The sequence below is a fragment of the Trichomonascus vanleenenianus genome, assembly GCF_965637985.1.
Source record: "Trichomonascus vanleenenianus strain CLIB 3782 genome assembly, contig: TRVA0_023S, whole genome shotgun sequence".
NCBI lineage: Eukaryota > Fungi > Ascomycota > Dipodascomycetes > Dipodascales > Trichomonascaceae > Blastobotrys > Blastobotrys vanleenenianus.
Window position 1 is genome coordinate 83,474 of NW_027481864.1, and position 15,391 is coordinate 98,864.

The following is a 15,391-nucleotide window of genomic DNA, read 5'->3' on the forward strand; positions in this document are numbered from 1 at the left end:
CCAAAAGTGAAAAGGTAAACCGCTGCGTGTTCATCCGAGAGGTGTGTAGAGGGTTAACTGACAAAAAAATATGATTAAATAAATAACTACCGAGCACTGCAAAGTTGAACAAGATGGAGAATCATATTATGCAAGCAAGTCGCATGGTCACGCTGGGAAAGGCCGGTCGCCATTGGTGTCCCATTGTACAACGCTCGGTGGAACTGGTCAATAAACTTGTCATTGCCGATTTTCTCGCTGAGCTCTTTGGAGATGGTCACCACTCCAGTCTGTATCTCATCGAAGGGCACCATAAGCTGAATGAGAATGTTCTTGAGAACATTTTGGGCATGTGCAACATCGAGCTTATCCACCTTGTCGAGCTTCAGCTTGTAATAAAGCTTTCGGCGGTCAGGAACATTTCGATGCGCATCAGGCATCATGTCGGCAGTGATCATTCGTTGAGAAGACTGTGGCTGAGATGGGGTTTCGACAGGTTGTTCTCTGGCCCTTGCAGCCATTCGAGCCTGGTTGGTCCGCTTTGCGTGCATTTTGCTACGGTAATGAGGCTTCTCAAATGCCTCCAGGATGCTCTGGCCGTCATGGAGGCTCTTGATATACTCCTTAAGGTCAGAGAGCTCCTTCTCCGCCGACTTCACGGAATCAGGAGTTTGGGTTGGCTGCGTCTTTTGAGGCGCATTTGCGCCATTGTTAACAAAGCTGAGCACCTCATCTCGCTCTTCAGCGGACATGCGGTTGAGCTCTGAAATCATGTTCTTAACAGCCCGGTGGTGATCAATTGGAGACACGGGGGTGCTCAGCTCATCGTTAATGAAGTTGTAATCGTCGGCAATGTCCACACGGAGATTTGGCTTCCTGGCACGACTGAGATCTTCGACGTAGCTCAGCTGGCTAGCGAGGTCGTCTTCTTCATGGGCGAGATTCGGAACCTTCATCTCGCTAGATCGCCTTTGGTCCTCTTCGTGTGGAGGCTGCGATTGTTCAGACTGTCCTTGTTCAGATTGTTCGTGCTCTCCAGACTGCCCAGAATGTGCTTGCTGCTCCGAGATCGCATGTTCTGCCTCTTGTTGGCTACGAATGTGGCTCTCGCTGATGCGACGAGTGAGCCTCTGAAGGTGCTCAAGGTTCTCAATGAGCTCTGGCGTAGGCTCGGGAAGGATAATTCGTGTGATAGGTTGCGAAGACTGTCGCCTTGGGGCTGGTGGAGAGGGCTGTCGTGGGATTCGTGGTGTGCTTTCCGGTGGGGGAGGAGTGGACTCCTGCTGAGTTCGAGGCTGCCGAGGCGGGCTGTTGGTATTGAGTTCCACTACACGAGGTACACGGGGAGGGGAGAAATGGGGTCTATGATATGGTCGTCGGGGAGGCCGCATGCTACCGTAATAAGATCGGAATGTGCGGTAAAATGCTTCGTAGTTAGTTCTTCTGCCATGACCGGGTGCAGGGCCGCTATGACCGTGCAAAGAATTGATAGGTGTACATGGTGCCTCTTCTATTGGCTCTGGGGTGCTAGCAGTTTGGGTTGCAGTGTTAATATACCCACCACGAGGGACAAGATTCTGGGGAGGCGTATGGACTTGAATTTGTGAGGAATTCGTCTCGGGTCCGGTATTAGGGCTCGTTTGGTGGGTTGAACTGGCCCCGGGGGCTGAATAGATACCCAAGTGGTCTGGATGTATCTCCTCGGATAGACCTTTCTGCTGGTTTGGAGAAACGTAAGGATCTGACCAGTATTCGCGGTTATTGTCGAGATGAGGCTGGGCCGAGGCTGAATGCGAGCCATGGACTTTTTCCGCCTCCGGATTCTTCTGCTTCTGATGTTGATAAACTGTGTGAGAAGTCTCCAGAGTGCTTTTGGCATTCGGCTTCTTCTGTGTGCCATCCGGATAAGCTGAATGGGAGGACTTGTCTTTGGCAAGCAGATCCTTGACCATGTCGGCCAGCTCTTTCATGCCTTTCTGGGATGCAGACAGTTGGGCAGCTACATGCTCACAATTGGTACAATGCTTATCCCCATGCTGATGATCACCGTGAGAAGTTGGCAAACCGCTGCTGGCTTCTTCTCCACCCCCAAGCAAAGCATCGTCGAAACTTCGGAGCTCAAAATCGTCATCATAGCTTTCCACAGACAGCCCCTGAGAAGAGGCCGGAAATGTAGAGTTTGAGATGGACCGGGCATTGGGCTGCTCCTGGAACCGCGATAGATCCGTGCTAGCCATTGACGGGCTATCGTCTCCTTGAATGGACGGAGCTGCCGAGGATACGAAGCTGCTATTGTACGACAGACTCTTCTCCGGAGACCTGAGCTGCACGATTTTCGGGTGTTGAGGGGCCCCTTCGCTGGCCAAACGGTAAGTCATGGCATCTGTAGAGGGTTTCTTGAGGATACTTTTCAGCTCCGGCATGGACGATTGTTCTCTTACTCCATTGGTCCGCTGACTTTCTCCATTGACCCTTTGGTTTTCGGTCATTCCGTTGACCTTGTGACCTTCGATGCCATTTGCCAATACAGTCCCATTGCTATTGGTGGTATTGGAACGACTGTTCAATTCAATTGGTTCGGCAAGCTTCTGTTCTAGTTCTGCTTCCCGCATTTTTGACTCGGCTAGTTGCTCCTCTAGGACCCGTACTGTCGCTGCCAAATGACTCGCTGTCTTTTTGATGCTTTTCACCTTTCTCTTGGTTGGAGATTCCTTCAGGGGGTCCTTTGGTGAGACTTTATGATGGCCCAATTGGTTTTGAGCAGAGCTGGTGTACAAGTCTGATGCGTCGAATATCGCAGTGTATTGTTGGGCCAGCTTCTGCACTGAGCCTCTCCTAGCGCGAAGCCTCTGGAGTGAGGAGTCCGCTTCATCTAATTGGTCTTCTTCAATATCTTCCCAGCCGTCATCTTCGCGAGAGCCGCCCAGGGTTGCAGAAGACTCTCCCGAATCATTCTCAACCCCTCCGTACGGGGCAAAACGGGATTTGTCAAGCTTTCGAGCCTGCATATCTACTGGTATGACAGGATCAATCTTCGTGTCCGCAGAAGAAGCGTTCGAAACGGAAATATCGCTGGTCGTTTCGAGGATATCCACGACGCTATCGCCTGCTTCCTTCCAGCGGTAGGAGTTGTTTGGGTTAGTCGAGCCAAACAGCAGATCTAGCCGCCGGCGATACTCAGAGTCCATTTCTTCTTATATTCTCTCCGATATTTGAGGCTCTTGGTGATCAAACAGGCCTAGTGTTTCGAAGGTTTCGCGTGTTTAGCCAGGGGGAAGACGGAAGGGAGAGGGCTTTGGTCCGCAGGAATTTGAGACCGGGTGTGCACAGCCGTACGTGCCATCTTGAGATCTGTTCCTCCCCCCACAAACAAACAAACCTCAGAGAGTGATTATCCCGATGATATTCGATTGGTTCATCTGGCGATTTTTTTAGTTTTTGTGGGAGTAATTCAATTGTACACAGATTTTGAAAAGGAGAGCGTAATATATCAGGGGGAATAGATAGATCGTATCTGTAAGTCTCAAATATAATGCGGTTGGCACGTGCTATCGAGATCAGTCATTCTAAAGTTATTCCACATATACAGATTAATTACTATGTTAAGGTACAGCAAGCAGCATGCCAGACAGGTCCCTCGTTGACCCTCATTACAATAGATGATACCCTCACTGTCATTCGTAAGACAAGATTGAGAGGCCTCACCATGTCAAGCAGTCCAATCCAAATAAATCATCCGAATATACTGCGAAACAAATCAATCTTCTTTAGTTTTGTAATCTCTATCAACTTTTAACTCATATTGCCTCCAATAACTGCATAACTGCATCCAGACAGGTTATCATCTGAGTGACCGTTGCCAATTGACAACCGGGTAAGTTACACTCACCCGAAATTGTGCACAGCCGCATACCGGCCCGTGTTTTGAAAAATTTCGTGATCTGCGCCAATTTATACCCATCGATACGGTAAACAATACCCATCCGTCTACGATATCGATTATGTCGTTTTTGTATAGCCCGCTGTATTTTTGGGGCTCAGCTAAGCCTGCTCCATCTCCTGTAGAAGTCGTGGATAGTCCGGCTCCAGCATATGGCGGCGGAGTGCCAATTGCGGATGGCATGGCCTCTGCTGCCGTAATCGCCAACTCTCCCGTGAACCCATCTGCGTGGTTCTCCAGCTACGGATTCCTAGGTCCAGCCCATGATGTAGCTGTTCGTGGTGAGTTTGTTAGTTGCTACGACCGGCGGATGCGAAACCCGGCGTGGGTCGTCGAGCACATCACCGCCGATTCCCTGCGCAGCCGGAACGGAGATCGGGGTAACAGTGTCTTCAAGGAGGATGAACAGGTCCCTGAGCAGTTCCGGGCCAAGCTGAAGGACTATTTCCGATCCGGCTACGACCGAGGTCACCAGGCACCTGCCGCCGACGCCAAGTTCTCTCAGGAGGCCATGGACGAGACGTTCTTCCTCACCAACATGGCCCCTCAGGTGGGCAATGGATTCAACCGGGACTACTGGTCGCATTTCGAGCACTTTGTCCGGGGGCTCACGAAGCAGTACAAGAACGTCCGGGTCGTCACCGGCCCCCTGTACCTTCCGAAGCGAGACGCCGATGGCAAGTGGAGGGTCTCGTACGAGGTCATTGGCAACCCACCCAACATTGCTGTGCCTACCCACTTCTTCAAGGTCATTGTTGGTGAGGATGCACTGTCCGGTAAGCGAGGTGTTGCCGTAGGAGCGTTTGTCATGCCCAACGACGTCATTGACAACCGGACGCCGCTCAAGTCGTTCTACGTACCAATTGAGCACGTCGAGCGGTCTGCGGGTCTCCAGTTCCTGGAGAAGCTGCCCGAGCGCGAGCGACGAGACCTCTGCCGCGAAGTCACCTGCGACATCGTCGTCCGGGAGTTCAACAAAGCTCTTCCAGCGCCAAAGCAGCCTCTTGCCCTGCCTCCGCCCAAGAACTAAATCTTGTATATATCTTGCATCTCTCACTACCCAAGCATTAGCTGTATATAGCACAATCCCTCCACGAAGTGGAGTTCTATACTACTACAGTGGTACAATTGGGGGAACCAGTCCCCCCAAACCCCCCTAGGGCTCTGCTACGCGGAGATTATGGCAGCCCATTATGATGCCGATACACTAAGAGCCCGTAACAGCTCGTTATAAATTAACAACTTTTGTAACAGCGTGTTACAAACTCCCAACGAGTTGCCGTTGCAACCTGTAACAAATTTTTTCGTGTCAGCCCCCTCCGCGAAGGGGAGCTCGGACTGGCCCTCGAATACGTTAGCAGTAGTACAAGCTACTGCTGTGAATACATTAGTAGTACTGTGCAATTGGGTTCTCGACTCCGCGGAAATCTGGCTGATGTGATGGGGGTTTGGGGGCAGAGCCCCCAACTACGGGAGCTCGAGGGCTGGCCCTCGAATTCATTAGTAGTAGCTTATACTGCTACTGTAGTATGAATACATTAGCAGTAGTGCAATTGGGGGGACCAGTCCCCCCAAACCCCCCTGGGGCTCCGCTTTGCGGAGGATTTCGATGATATTTCAGTTAAATTACATTCAATCACAATGGCCTAAGGGGGTATATGGGTTAGTGGACGATGGGCTAAGGGGTATATGGAACGGGTTAGTGGGGGTATAATGGAAAGGTTAGTCTTCGTCGTCGTTATTCTTATCTTCGTCGCGAGGATCCATAATGCCTTCAGCGTAGATACCAAACGTCGTTTCCGCCTCGGGGAGGGACGGCGAGTCGATGATTTTACAGGTACGCAGCTCGCCACGGTTTTTCTTCATGTAGAGTCGCGTCGTCGACGCATGGGCCAGGATATGCCCTCCGACTGCCTTTCGCGTGTCAGCGTAGGCAGAGGCGCCGCCGTCGACGGACGCTGTGACCTGGTTCGTGATGACCACTGCAACACCGTACACATCGGCGAGCCCCTGCAGATGGCGCAGGAACTTGGCCAGGTGCATTTGCCGTGACGCCAACTCGCCTCGCCCGGAGTACTCCGTACGGTAGTGGTTGATGACGGAGTCCACAATGAGCACTGCGAACCGCGTCTCGGCCATCATGCGCTCGGCGTCCCCGAGTAGCGTCAGCTGGTGGTCCGAGTGGTACGCCCGGGCGTATGCAATGTTGTTCAGCGCATCCTCCGGGTTCATCCCGAACCGGTTGGCAATGTCTACGATTCGCTGTGGCCGGAAGGTGCCCTCGGTGTCAATGTAGAGCGCTCGCCCTTCGGCTCCGCCGCTGTCTACGGGCAGCTGGCAGGTCACAGCCAGTGTGTGGCACAGCTGCGACTTGCCGGTTCGGAACTCGCCGTACAGTTCGGTGATGCTCCCGGTCTCGATTCCGCCACCCAGCAGCGTGTCAAGTCTTGTTGAACCGGTGGTGATTGAGAGCATCTCAGCGCGCTCCTCGTGGGCCAGAGCGGCAGTTTTGAACCCCATTGGCACGTTCTCGGTCGCCACTCGCAGAATCGTGTCCGCTTTGGCGTCCGAGATGCCTTTGATCTCGACAAGGTTGCGCTTTGGAGTCAGCGCTACGCGCCGCACGGTGCTATACCCGGCGGCTTTGAGCTTCCGCACATCAGACGCGGAAATGCCGCTGATGCCCTACGAAGTCGCCAGTTAGCGACAAGTACAACCTACGGTGTTCTGTCTATGATATGCTTACCTGGAGCGAGTCAACAAGGATCTGTCGTCCTTCTTCGGTCGCCTGGTCCATGGGATGCGCGGGTTCGGGAGCGGAGTTCTCCTGGTTCTCTACGGGACCGTTTTCTTTCTGCGGAATCAGCGCATCGTCGTGGATGCTGGGTTCTTCGTACTCTGCCTGGCTCATGGTCACTTTTGTTGTCGTTTATTCAGAAAAGTGGCGAAAAAAGAAGCGAAAAATTAGACGCTGGGGAGGGGAGGCGCGTGACGCGTTAATTGGCGCGCGACGCGTCTTAAACGCGCGACGCGCCAATTTTGATCTCCCGCGTGCGCAAGCTCCCCCTCCATGAAGTGCCTCCATTCTCATTATTGGTACATTAAATAATAAGCGGGGGGGGGGGGGGGTACCGTAATACCGTTAGTAACTGCTGAAATTTAAAGAATATATCCTACTATATATGTTACATATACTGTACTGCAAAACAAATGTCGGAACAATTGACCTGTCTGTATGGACACCGGGTCATCCGGTTGTAAATCACAACTTATCATACAGTTTGAATTGTACTGTAAATGGGGTCACAAGTCGTAGACGCCAGAAAAGACATTGTGTATGACATAATACTCAGCAATTGAACTTTATTGATAATAGCAGTTTAAAACTAAAGCTAATTCAAGTAGTATCACAAACAAAGTAGACCTCCCGGTATCACTTCAGTCCATTAGGACGTCTTCTGTGTCGTCGACGGCATTGTATGGGCATATTCTGATTCAAGCCATTGTTGCCACTTCCAATCGATCCAATCATCAAACGGCGTTTTCGTATCCTCATTCCACCGCCAAATTGGTGTGACATATTGCCCGAAATATTTGTCCGGTCTCAGCTTAGCTTTTTCATCATCTTTCATGCGGCCGAAAAGAGCGCCTATGAAATCAACAAAAACAAACGGCCTATTTGGCGAAAAGCTCGGATCAGTAACAATTACGTTTTCAGGGCTCTCGGTTCTGAGCAATATATTCCGTTCGTATACCCAACTTTCAAAATCCACCACCGCCTTCATCATCCGCTGGCGCTCCTTTTGTGAAAAGCTTTGTACACCGAGCTCTTCCATTGAACTTCCCTCAATGTGCTCAAGAAGGATAAGCCGAACCGCTCTTGTTTGTTCATCCGTCACAGGTATGTCCAAGGAAAATGAACCATAAAACTTGGGGATCAATCCTCCTTGGAACTCGGATAGTTCTTCATACGCACGTACCTCGTGCGTATAATGCTCATCTGCCAAGTGAAAAGAATCAAGTATTCCCCCCTCATCGTCCATGAAGACCGGGTCATACACTTTTGCCACCATCATCTGTCCTCGTTTAACATGCTCAAAGTCGGACTGGGCCTCAACCGTGAAGACGTGTGTGTGACCATTAAGTCCCCCTGCCAGCGGAGCGAGTAACTTCAAATCCAGAATTCCAGAGCCAAACTGCCCTGTAAGAGGAGGATACCGCAAGGATCTTTCGATCTTCGAGATGTTCTTGAACTCTTCTAACTTTGGCCTAGGGGTAAGACAGCAATTCCAAAGCACCGGCGTTGGCGGAGGAGCTATGTGCTGACGTACTGTGAACCTAAAGTTTCCAATATAGGGGAATCGCGAGTTGAATTTCATGGTTCACTCCAACTTCTCAATCACCTTAAAGTGATACCCGATGCTACCTGGTAGTTCTAAATTTTCAGGGCACATTGTTGCTTATTTATAACTGTTCATTCACTTTTACTGCGCGGATCAAACTGTAAGCGCGCTCCTAGCTTTAAGTTATGCTTCCGATATAAAGTTCAAGTGGGTTGCTACAGACAGGTCAATCGGATACTACGGTTCTCTGCAATGTTTGACGTTACTTTAGATTTGCAAGTGGGCAGCAATACTACTGCTAGGTGCTGTTAGTAGGTTAGTACAGTAGTATTGACAGGACCGGAAGGTGCTTTATTGCTCATGACGTTCTTAAGCTTCACGAGAGGGCGGAGCAAATACAGCACCGTATCATACTCGTGCATGTAAGGTTATATAAGGTTATGTCAAATAAAAATTCATCACAACAATGACGCTATCCCCCAAATAGTTAACTTTAAAATTTAACTCGTATATTTCGGCTTGCGCGAACGCATTGCGGTCGTTGGCTATACATATGCTTCTACCAGTACTCTTTAGCGATAAACGATGTCTGTAATTCTTCAATTTGTCGCTTACCACGTTAAAATCCTCATAGGCGAATATCCCTAGGGGTATTCAATCCAGACCCCTTCTTCCCTGGCAAACTCTCGTTGAACTCGACGAAAGCCGGTGTATCTTTTGATGGAGTCCCGGATGCCCCGAGACGCCTTTTGCCCACCTCTTGTGCTTTTTGAAGCAAACTACCGGTACTCTATTGTCGAAGTGAGGCCAGTATGGTCCTGCGGCCCTACGGACGGAGACAACGTGCGTCCGAGGACTTTGGTGCCGGAAATTTAATTCTTTATAAAGCTAAAACGAATTCATTGTTACTAAAATAAATATATTCAATTATCTCTGAGAGAGTAGATCCGACACAGAGGTTGCGAGGCTTGACTCTCTAGTACCAGTAGTGCCTTCGCTAGATCTTGAATGCGAACTGGAGCAGCACGTCGAGCATATAAAATTCATCTATTCTCTAAGCTAAGTTATAATGGCTACTATTTAATACAGGATAAAATCGTTGATGTAGCCGAGTAAAGCTATAGGACTCACACTTTAAGGCAACCCAATAAAACAAGCAAAGGCATCTAAGGGCTCACTGAGTTGCGTTGGAGCCCTGCAGCTTGAGCCCATTCTCCTCTGCGTATTTGACTAATGAGCGGGCTACGATGGAAAAAAGGAGGCGGCGATAGGTCATATCTTCGGTTGCCTCTGCCTCGTCGAAATACAACCCTCGTGGATTTTCACCACTGAAGTTGAAATAAATCATCTTTCCCCAGTCAAACACGATCAGATCATCACAATGCGCAGAATATTTGGTAATTTGTTTCACAATTGAAACGCCGTTCCGCTGAAAGAGCGTATTGTGATGAGGCATTCTGACCTTCCCGTCGACGAATTCCTGGTAAGCTGCCTTTGTAAGCTGCCTTTGTCAGAAATGCAGCCTCAAAGTCTTCCTTGTTGAGAACGTTCGTGTTTTTAAACTCAACTACTGCTAAGATCTTGACTGGTCGCATAGTGATTAAAGAGAATAACTCGAAATGCATATCGAAGCGAGCATCTTTAGAAACTGAGTGCTCTCGCATAACGGAAATTACATGCCCTTCAGGACAAATTTCGTTTAGAGCAAACTCCACTGGTAGCATGAGCTGTTTTTCGGAGATGCTTATGACATCGGCTTCGGTACGCAATAGTTGTACGCCCCAGGGAGGCATTGCGTGATTGTCTAGGAGGGTATTCGGCAATTTCGCTAAGTATTCGTTCTCAAATGGCTTAAAGACCGCTACTTTCTCCCTTAGGCAGGCACCCATGATTGGTGTCGTCAGAGTACTAAGCACGCTGGTTCGATGAGGCCGGTAGGCTGTTGGACATAGATTGAGTATATGAGGCGGTTTTCTTAGCAATGCTTGCCAAACGATTGAAGAAAACTTCCGTTTAATCCCATACTGTATCTATTGTAAGTGTATGTTTGCTAAAGTAAACAATACAAACAAACACTTATTCCGTACTATACCACGAACCTAAATCAGGGGCAAAAGCCGCATGCGGCTGCACCTGCAGTTTGCACGGATCACCGAAAACTCGCTATCTCCATATGGCAACACACATACTGTAGTGGTTTGAAAAGCCATGGAAGGAAAGCTTACAGACGTAATGACACAAGGCTTAATTTGACCGACTCTATCGACAGCAGTATGTTAGGGTCCCATAGTTCGTAGAGTAAACCACAGTACTACGTACTTATGATATCTCCCTCAAACTCCCCAGAGGCTCCGCTGGGCGGAGCTACGGGAGCTCGAACCATCACAAATACACATATACCTACCACAGCTACTCGTATACCCATCTCCGCTACCAGTACTAAGTGCGACCCCTGTTTTCACATTCAATTGAACGAGGAATGAGAAAAAGTTTCGTGAAAATTGAAACAGGTTTGAAATATGTCTACTACATTGTTTTATTGGAGGAGACAGCACATCAGCTCAAATAAGCCCTGAGGGCATTTGATCAATTAAGACTTGGGAGCATTTGGTCGATAAGCCTTAAAAGCATTTAGACAATCAAAACTTGATAGCATTTGGTCAATACGTCTTGATGACATTTGGTGGATGCGCCGAAGCAGCCTCCTGCAATCGGGAAACCGAAGATCGATGTTGTTGTACCAAGCGGCGGGTACTCCACCCATACATAACGGATACGCATAGCAGGGGCCCGTATTAAGTAAGGCGAACGGACAATGGTATTACGGCTACCAATACACCATTGTTGGTACAAGGCAAATGGCATGAAACAGGTACCCAGACAGACGTGAAAAGTTCAGTTGCAAGGGAGGAGGAGGAGCGAACCTTAACCACGGGATAGCTGTACAGCATGCGTAGAACAGTCTAGCCCTTTGGCGACGCGTTCCAATGGAACCCGCGTATATATATAAAATCGCTAACTCCTCCCTCCAAGTTTCTGCTCTGCATCTATTCCAAGCTTTTGCTATTCCAACTTTTTGCTATTCCTAGTGTGCTTCATCTATCCCAAGTTTTTGATACCCATACCTAGCCGTGCAGAGTATCAGCGTACAGCAGTACACCATAATACCTCACATTAACAGTACATAATCAATAATACATAATACATAGTGTCGCATGCCTGCAGGGAGACAGCGGCGACAGTAGTAAAAAGCATGACGGGTTCCGATGAGGACGAGGACTGGAATGGGTCTTCCTCGTCGCTCCTGTCCATCATAGACGCCTACTACGACGAAGAGCATGACGATGATGCGTCACAACTGCCAGGGTTCGCCCCTGTGCAGCAGCCTCTGCACGACCACCAAAAGGTCTGCAGGAGCAGCGGTGGTGATAATCGGGCGGGCGCTGTGCTACCCACGCCTCCTGAAAAACCCTTCCCCATCCCTCTGTTCGATCGCACAAGCAGCCCCCAGGTCGTGAGAGTGGCTCAATCCTTTGGAAATCTACGAGGTAACGACACTAAGCGCATCACCAGTCGACTCAGCTACGACCTCGACATGAGCAAGGGGTTCTTTAGGCGGCTTTTTGGCGGAGGAAGCTCCTCGTCTCAGGGGAAAGAGGTAAGTGAACCTGAAAAAAATTTACTGAAAAATAGGGGTAAATGGCTAACGTTTTTGAAGAAACCACAAGAGAAGGAGATTCCCAGCAGTGCGCCCCGGCTGGATGTTGTCCTGACCGACTTAGAAGAAGATATTCAAAGCGAAAAGGAGGACCCATTGAATCCTCTCATGTTTGGAACTCCGCTGACCAAGACAACAACAGCGACCACGACGACCACCGTCAAGCACGTTCCCCCTAATCTGCGAGTCTCGGTGCCAAGGAAGCCCGTCCAGCGTCTCAACCTCGAGCCGGCCTCGCCGTTGATGCCCAAGATCGAGGGCGGGTTACCAATTGGGCTCGGGATCAAGACCTCCTTGTCGAAATTGAGCGAAGTAGACACACCGAAGGAAGAGGACGAAGAAGAGGACGTTTTTCACGACATAATAAAGGAGGAGCGTGATGATGATGCGTCCACTCTGGAAGGCAATGGCTCCGATGCAATCAGGCCGGTTTCCACCTATACTGACATGTCCCCGGTCCCTGAGGTCATTTCCGTCACTACTACTAATACCACTAATACCAGCTCCACCAAAAACTCGCCATACCTTAATAATACCCGGAAGAATGTTTGGTCTGCGTCTTCGCCAAACCTGGCCCAGCAAAAGCCTGAAATCACAGCCCTCAAGCTGTATGAAGGCACAGCGGCACTCGCCCAGGACGAGTATGCTGCGTGGATGGGCGATGAAGGCGAAGAACAGAGCCATGTGCGCAGGGCGTACATGGGCCTGTTTGAATTCAACGGCAAGAGCATTCTGGCTGCGCTGAGAATGCTCTGTGATAGACTGTACATGAAGGGCGAGTCCCAGCAGCTTAACCGCGTCATTGAGGCTTTCTCCAACGCCTGGACCGAAAAAAACCCAAACCATGGGTTCTACGACAGCACGGTGGTCTACACTATTAGCTACGCGCTGATTCTGCTCAACACTGACATTTATGCGGCGGACCACTCTGTGACCAAGAAAATGAGCAAGACCAAATTTGTGTGGAACACAATGGAGACTATCAGGAATCACACAAGCAAGGAGATCGTGGCAGAGCCACCGCGGACAACTTCGGCGTTTGGCCACCGCCCAGACGAGTTCGAGTCCACACCAGCCAACAAGCGGTCCTCGCTCAACCTTAGCGGGGATACCAATACTTTTGTCAGCTCCTGTCCACTGCCGGTGCTATCGCGGGAGTGGGAGATGCAGGTTGAGTCTGTTTTAAAGGTTTTCTACTCGTCGGTAGCTAAGGAAGCCCTTAAACTGCATTTGGTCGAGACCCCACCTTCTAGCATCCCGGCGAACATTTACTCGACGAACCTGGCCCCAATTGCGTCGCAGACTCCATCAGTGCGCTCATCTGCCGTATCCTCGTCGCTGTTCAGCCGCATGCGGTTCAAGAAGCACAATAACTACGAGAACCAATCGCGCATTTCATCGCTTGCCGTTGACCGCTCCAGCGAGTCTTTCCGGCGAAACTCAATGAATTCTACCTTCTCGTTTGAGTCCAACTTCTCGTCTCTGGGACGCCACGCTGTCGGTTTCGCCGGTATCCTGTGGAACTCCATGATCCGCGAAGAGTCACCCATCTCTTCGATCACTGACGGAGAGGATGACGTATTCGACGAGGACACTTTTGCCGATTTCGCGCGAATTGAGGCCGAACTGGCCAAGGAAGTCGAGCTAGAGCTGCATGGTGCCCCATGGGTCAAGGAAGGCCTACTCAAATACCGGGCCTTCATTGACCCCAACACGGGCAAGAAGGCAAAGAAGAAGGACTGGGTGGAGGTATTCACGGTTGTCCAGCGAGGACAGATTAAAATCTTTCAGTTCGACACCAAGTCTTCCTCTTCTTCGCATGTCCCGCTTGGCGGGGTCGTAGGCGGAGGCAACTGGATGGAGAACGCTAATCTCGTAGACGGGTTCCACCTGTGCCATACGCTGGCTCAGGAGCTCCCGCCAGCTAAGAAGAGTAAGGGCTATAATGCCCTCTGGTCGCTGACGCTGCCCCAGCGTGGCTTGCTTGTCTTCCAGGCTGGCACTCCCGAAATTGCGCGTGAGTTTGTCTACACCTGCAACTACTGGGCCGGCCGACTCTCCAAAGAGCCATTTGAGGAGCCAGTGAGTAGTGTTGAGTACGGCTGGGGCGTGGCGTGCACTGCCGCCCAGAGCTCTACCAATAGCCTCATCAGGACTATCCCCAAGTCTTCTAGCTCGCGTAACCTAGGACAAAAGAAGTCGTTTGCCCACCACCAGGCGACCCACAGCATTACCGGTGGCACTGGTGGGGTCAGTGGCCCAGGTCGGTCACCAAAGCTTAGTCGGTCGCCGTCGCTGACGTTCCGTTCAAAGTACGAGTCGCGATATGAGCAGCTGGAGCGTCCTGGAGACAAGTTAGTGATCAAAGAATGGCGCCCTACGGGCCATTCCATGATCGTGTCGGACCTTAACGAAGAGAAGCAGCTGGAAAACCTGCGGTCTTACGTCGTCAATGCTGAAGAGAAGCTCGAGGACCACAACTTGCTGCGTCCCAAGTTAAGATACGCTTTCACGCCGGGTACTCCGAACTGGCACAAGGCGCATAACAACTGGGAGCACAAGAGCCAGCATCTGCTGCAGCAGGTGGTGCGATACAAGGTCTACGTAGAGCACCTGCAATGCGGCATTGCCTCCAAAAAGCAGCGGCCTTCGCCTTCTTCCAATAGCGACAAGAACAGCAACAGCTTGGATGGTAGTGGTGCTGTGGCTGAGCAGGTCATACATTATACTGATAGTGACGATAGCGATAACGACGAGATGGTCACTCCTACTGCGGAGCTATTTGACTCGGAACAGACGCTGCAGGCTCCGCAGGGTGATGAGGCGAAACTGGGCTCTGAATTTGTGCCTCAGACGCGGTGCTTCCAAGCCGAGGCGTAGAACTCCCTGACTAACGAATTCATCTGTACACTACCATTGATAGAATAATCTGTTATTCATTTATCGTTATAAGTTAGTAGAAGTAATATTCTGTTATTCACCTATCACCAATAGAAGTAATAATCCTTCGTCATTCATCCAGTGCCATTACAAGTAATAGAATCCATTGCTATTCTTCGACTATATCTCGTGCAATCTTATAACTACTGTACAGTACGTCTCCATATTGTTTTTTAAAACATTTCAAATCTGTAACTACCGGTGCGTCTCGTGCTTCTACTACGTACATCTCAATCTTCATCTACGTCTCACACACAAGTACATATTTCAATCTTCAGCAACATCCCTTTCATTACAGGAGATGGAGGAATTGCTCATCTGCGAGCTTCGTATTGTACAGTATTTCGGGTAGAAGAGTTGGTTGGGAATTCCTTACAATACCGGCGACAAACTTTCGTTACAAACTGTTACCAACTCCCAAAACTCCCCGTTACAAGATGTAACAAGTCTTCCCGTTTCCGTCACAAGTTC

The 15,391-nt window shown here is 50.1% G+C and overlaps 6 protein-coding genes across 6 annotated transcripts; 2 read left to right on the plus strand and 4 right to left on the minus strand.

Moving 5' to 3' along the window:
• Positions 1-86: 86 nt before the first annotated feature.
• Positions 87-3,167, minus strand: TRVA0_023S00694 (uncharacterized protein; the record flags this gene model as incomplete). The annotated part of the gene is made up of 1 exon (XM_076685261.1): positions 87-3,167. The coding sequence occupies one exon, from the start codon at positions 3,165-3,167 to the stop codon at positions 87-89; it is 3,081 nt and encodes a 1,026-aa protein (XP_076540461.1).
• Positions 3,168-3,980: 813 nt separating this feature from the next.
• Positions 3,981-4,949, plus strand: NUC1 (ribonuclease; the record flags this gene model as incomplete). The annotated part of the gene is made up of 1 exon (XM_076685262.1): positions 3,981-4,949. One exon carries the CDS (start codon positions 3,981-3,983, stop codon positions 4,947-4,949), a length of 969 nt encoding a protein of 322 aa, XP_076540462.1.
• A 692-nt stretch (positions 4,950-5,641) lies between these two features.
• RAD51 (DNA repair protein Rad51p) lies at positions 5,642-6,830 on the minus strand (the record flags this gene model as incomplete). Its single annotated transcript, XM_076685263.1, has 2 exons — positions 5,642-6,604; positions 6,666-6,830. The coding sequence occupies 2 exons, from the start codon at positions 6,828-6,830 to the stop codon at positions 5,642-5,644; spliced, it is 1,128 nt and encodes a 375-aa protein (XP_076540463.1).
• A 535-nt stretch (positions 6,831-7,365) lies between these two features.
• On the minus strand, positions 7,366-8,298 carry TRVA0_023S00760 (uncharacterized protein; the record flags this gene model as incomplete). Its single annotated transcript, XM_076685264.1, has 1 exon — positions 7,366-8,298. The coding sequence occupies one exon, from the start codon at positions 8,296-8,298 to the stop codon at positions 7,366-7,368; it is 933 nt and encodes a 310-aa protein (XP_076540464.1).
• A 1,340-nt stretch (positions 8,299-9,638) lies between these two features.
• On the minus strand, positions 9,639-10,151 carry TRVA0_023S00782 (uncharacterized protein; the record flags this gene model as incomplete). The annotated part of the gene is made up of 1 exon (XM_076685265.1): positions 9,639-10,151. One exon carries the CDS (start codon positions 10,149-10,151, stop codon positions 9,639-9,641), a length of 513 nt encoding a protein of 170 aa, XP_076540465.1.
• Positions 10,152-11,515: 1,364 nt separating this feature from the next.
• TRVA0_023S00804 (Sec7 domain-containing protein) lies at positions 11,516-14,860 on the plus strand (the record flags this gene model as incomplete). Its single annotated transcript, XM_076685266.1, has 2 exons — positions 11,516-11,920; positions 11,981-14,860. 2 exons carry the CDS (start codon positions 11,516-11,518, stop codon positions 14,858-14,860), a joined length of 3,285 nt encoding a protein of 1,094 aa, XP_076540466.1.
• Between the last annotated feature and the right edge of the window lie 531 nt (positions 14,861-15,391).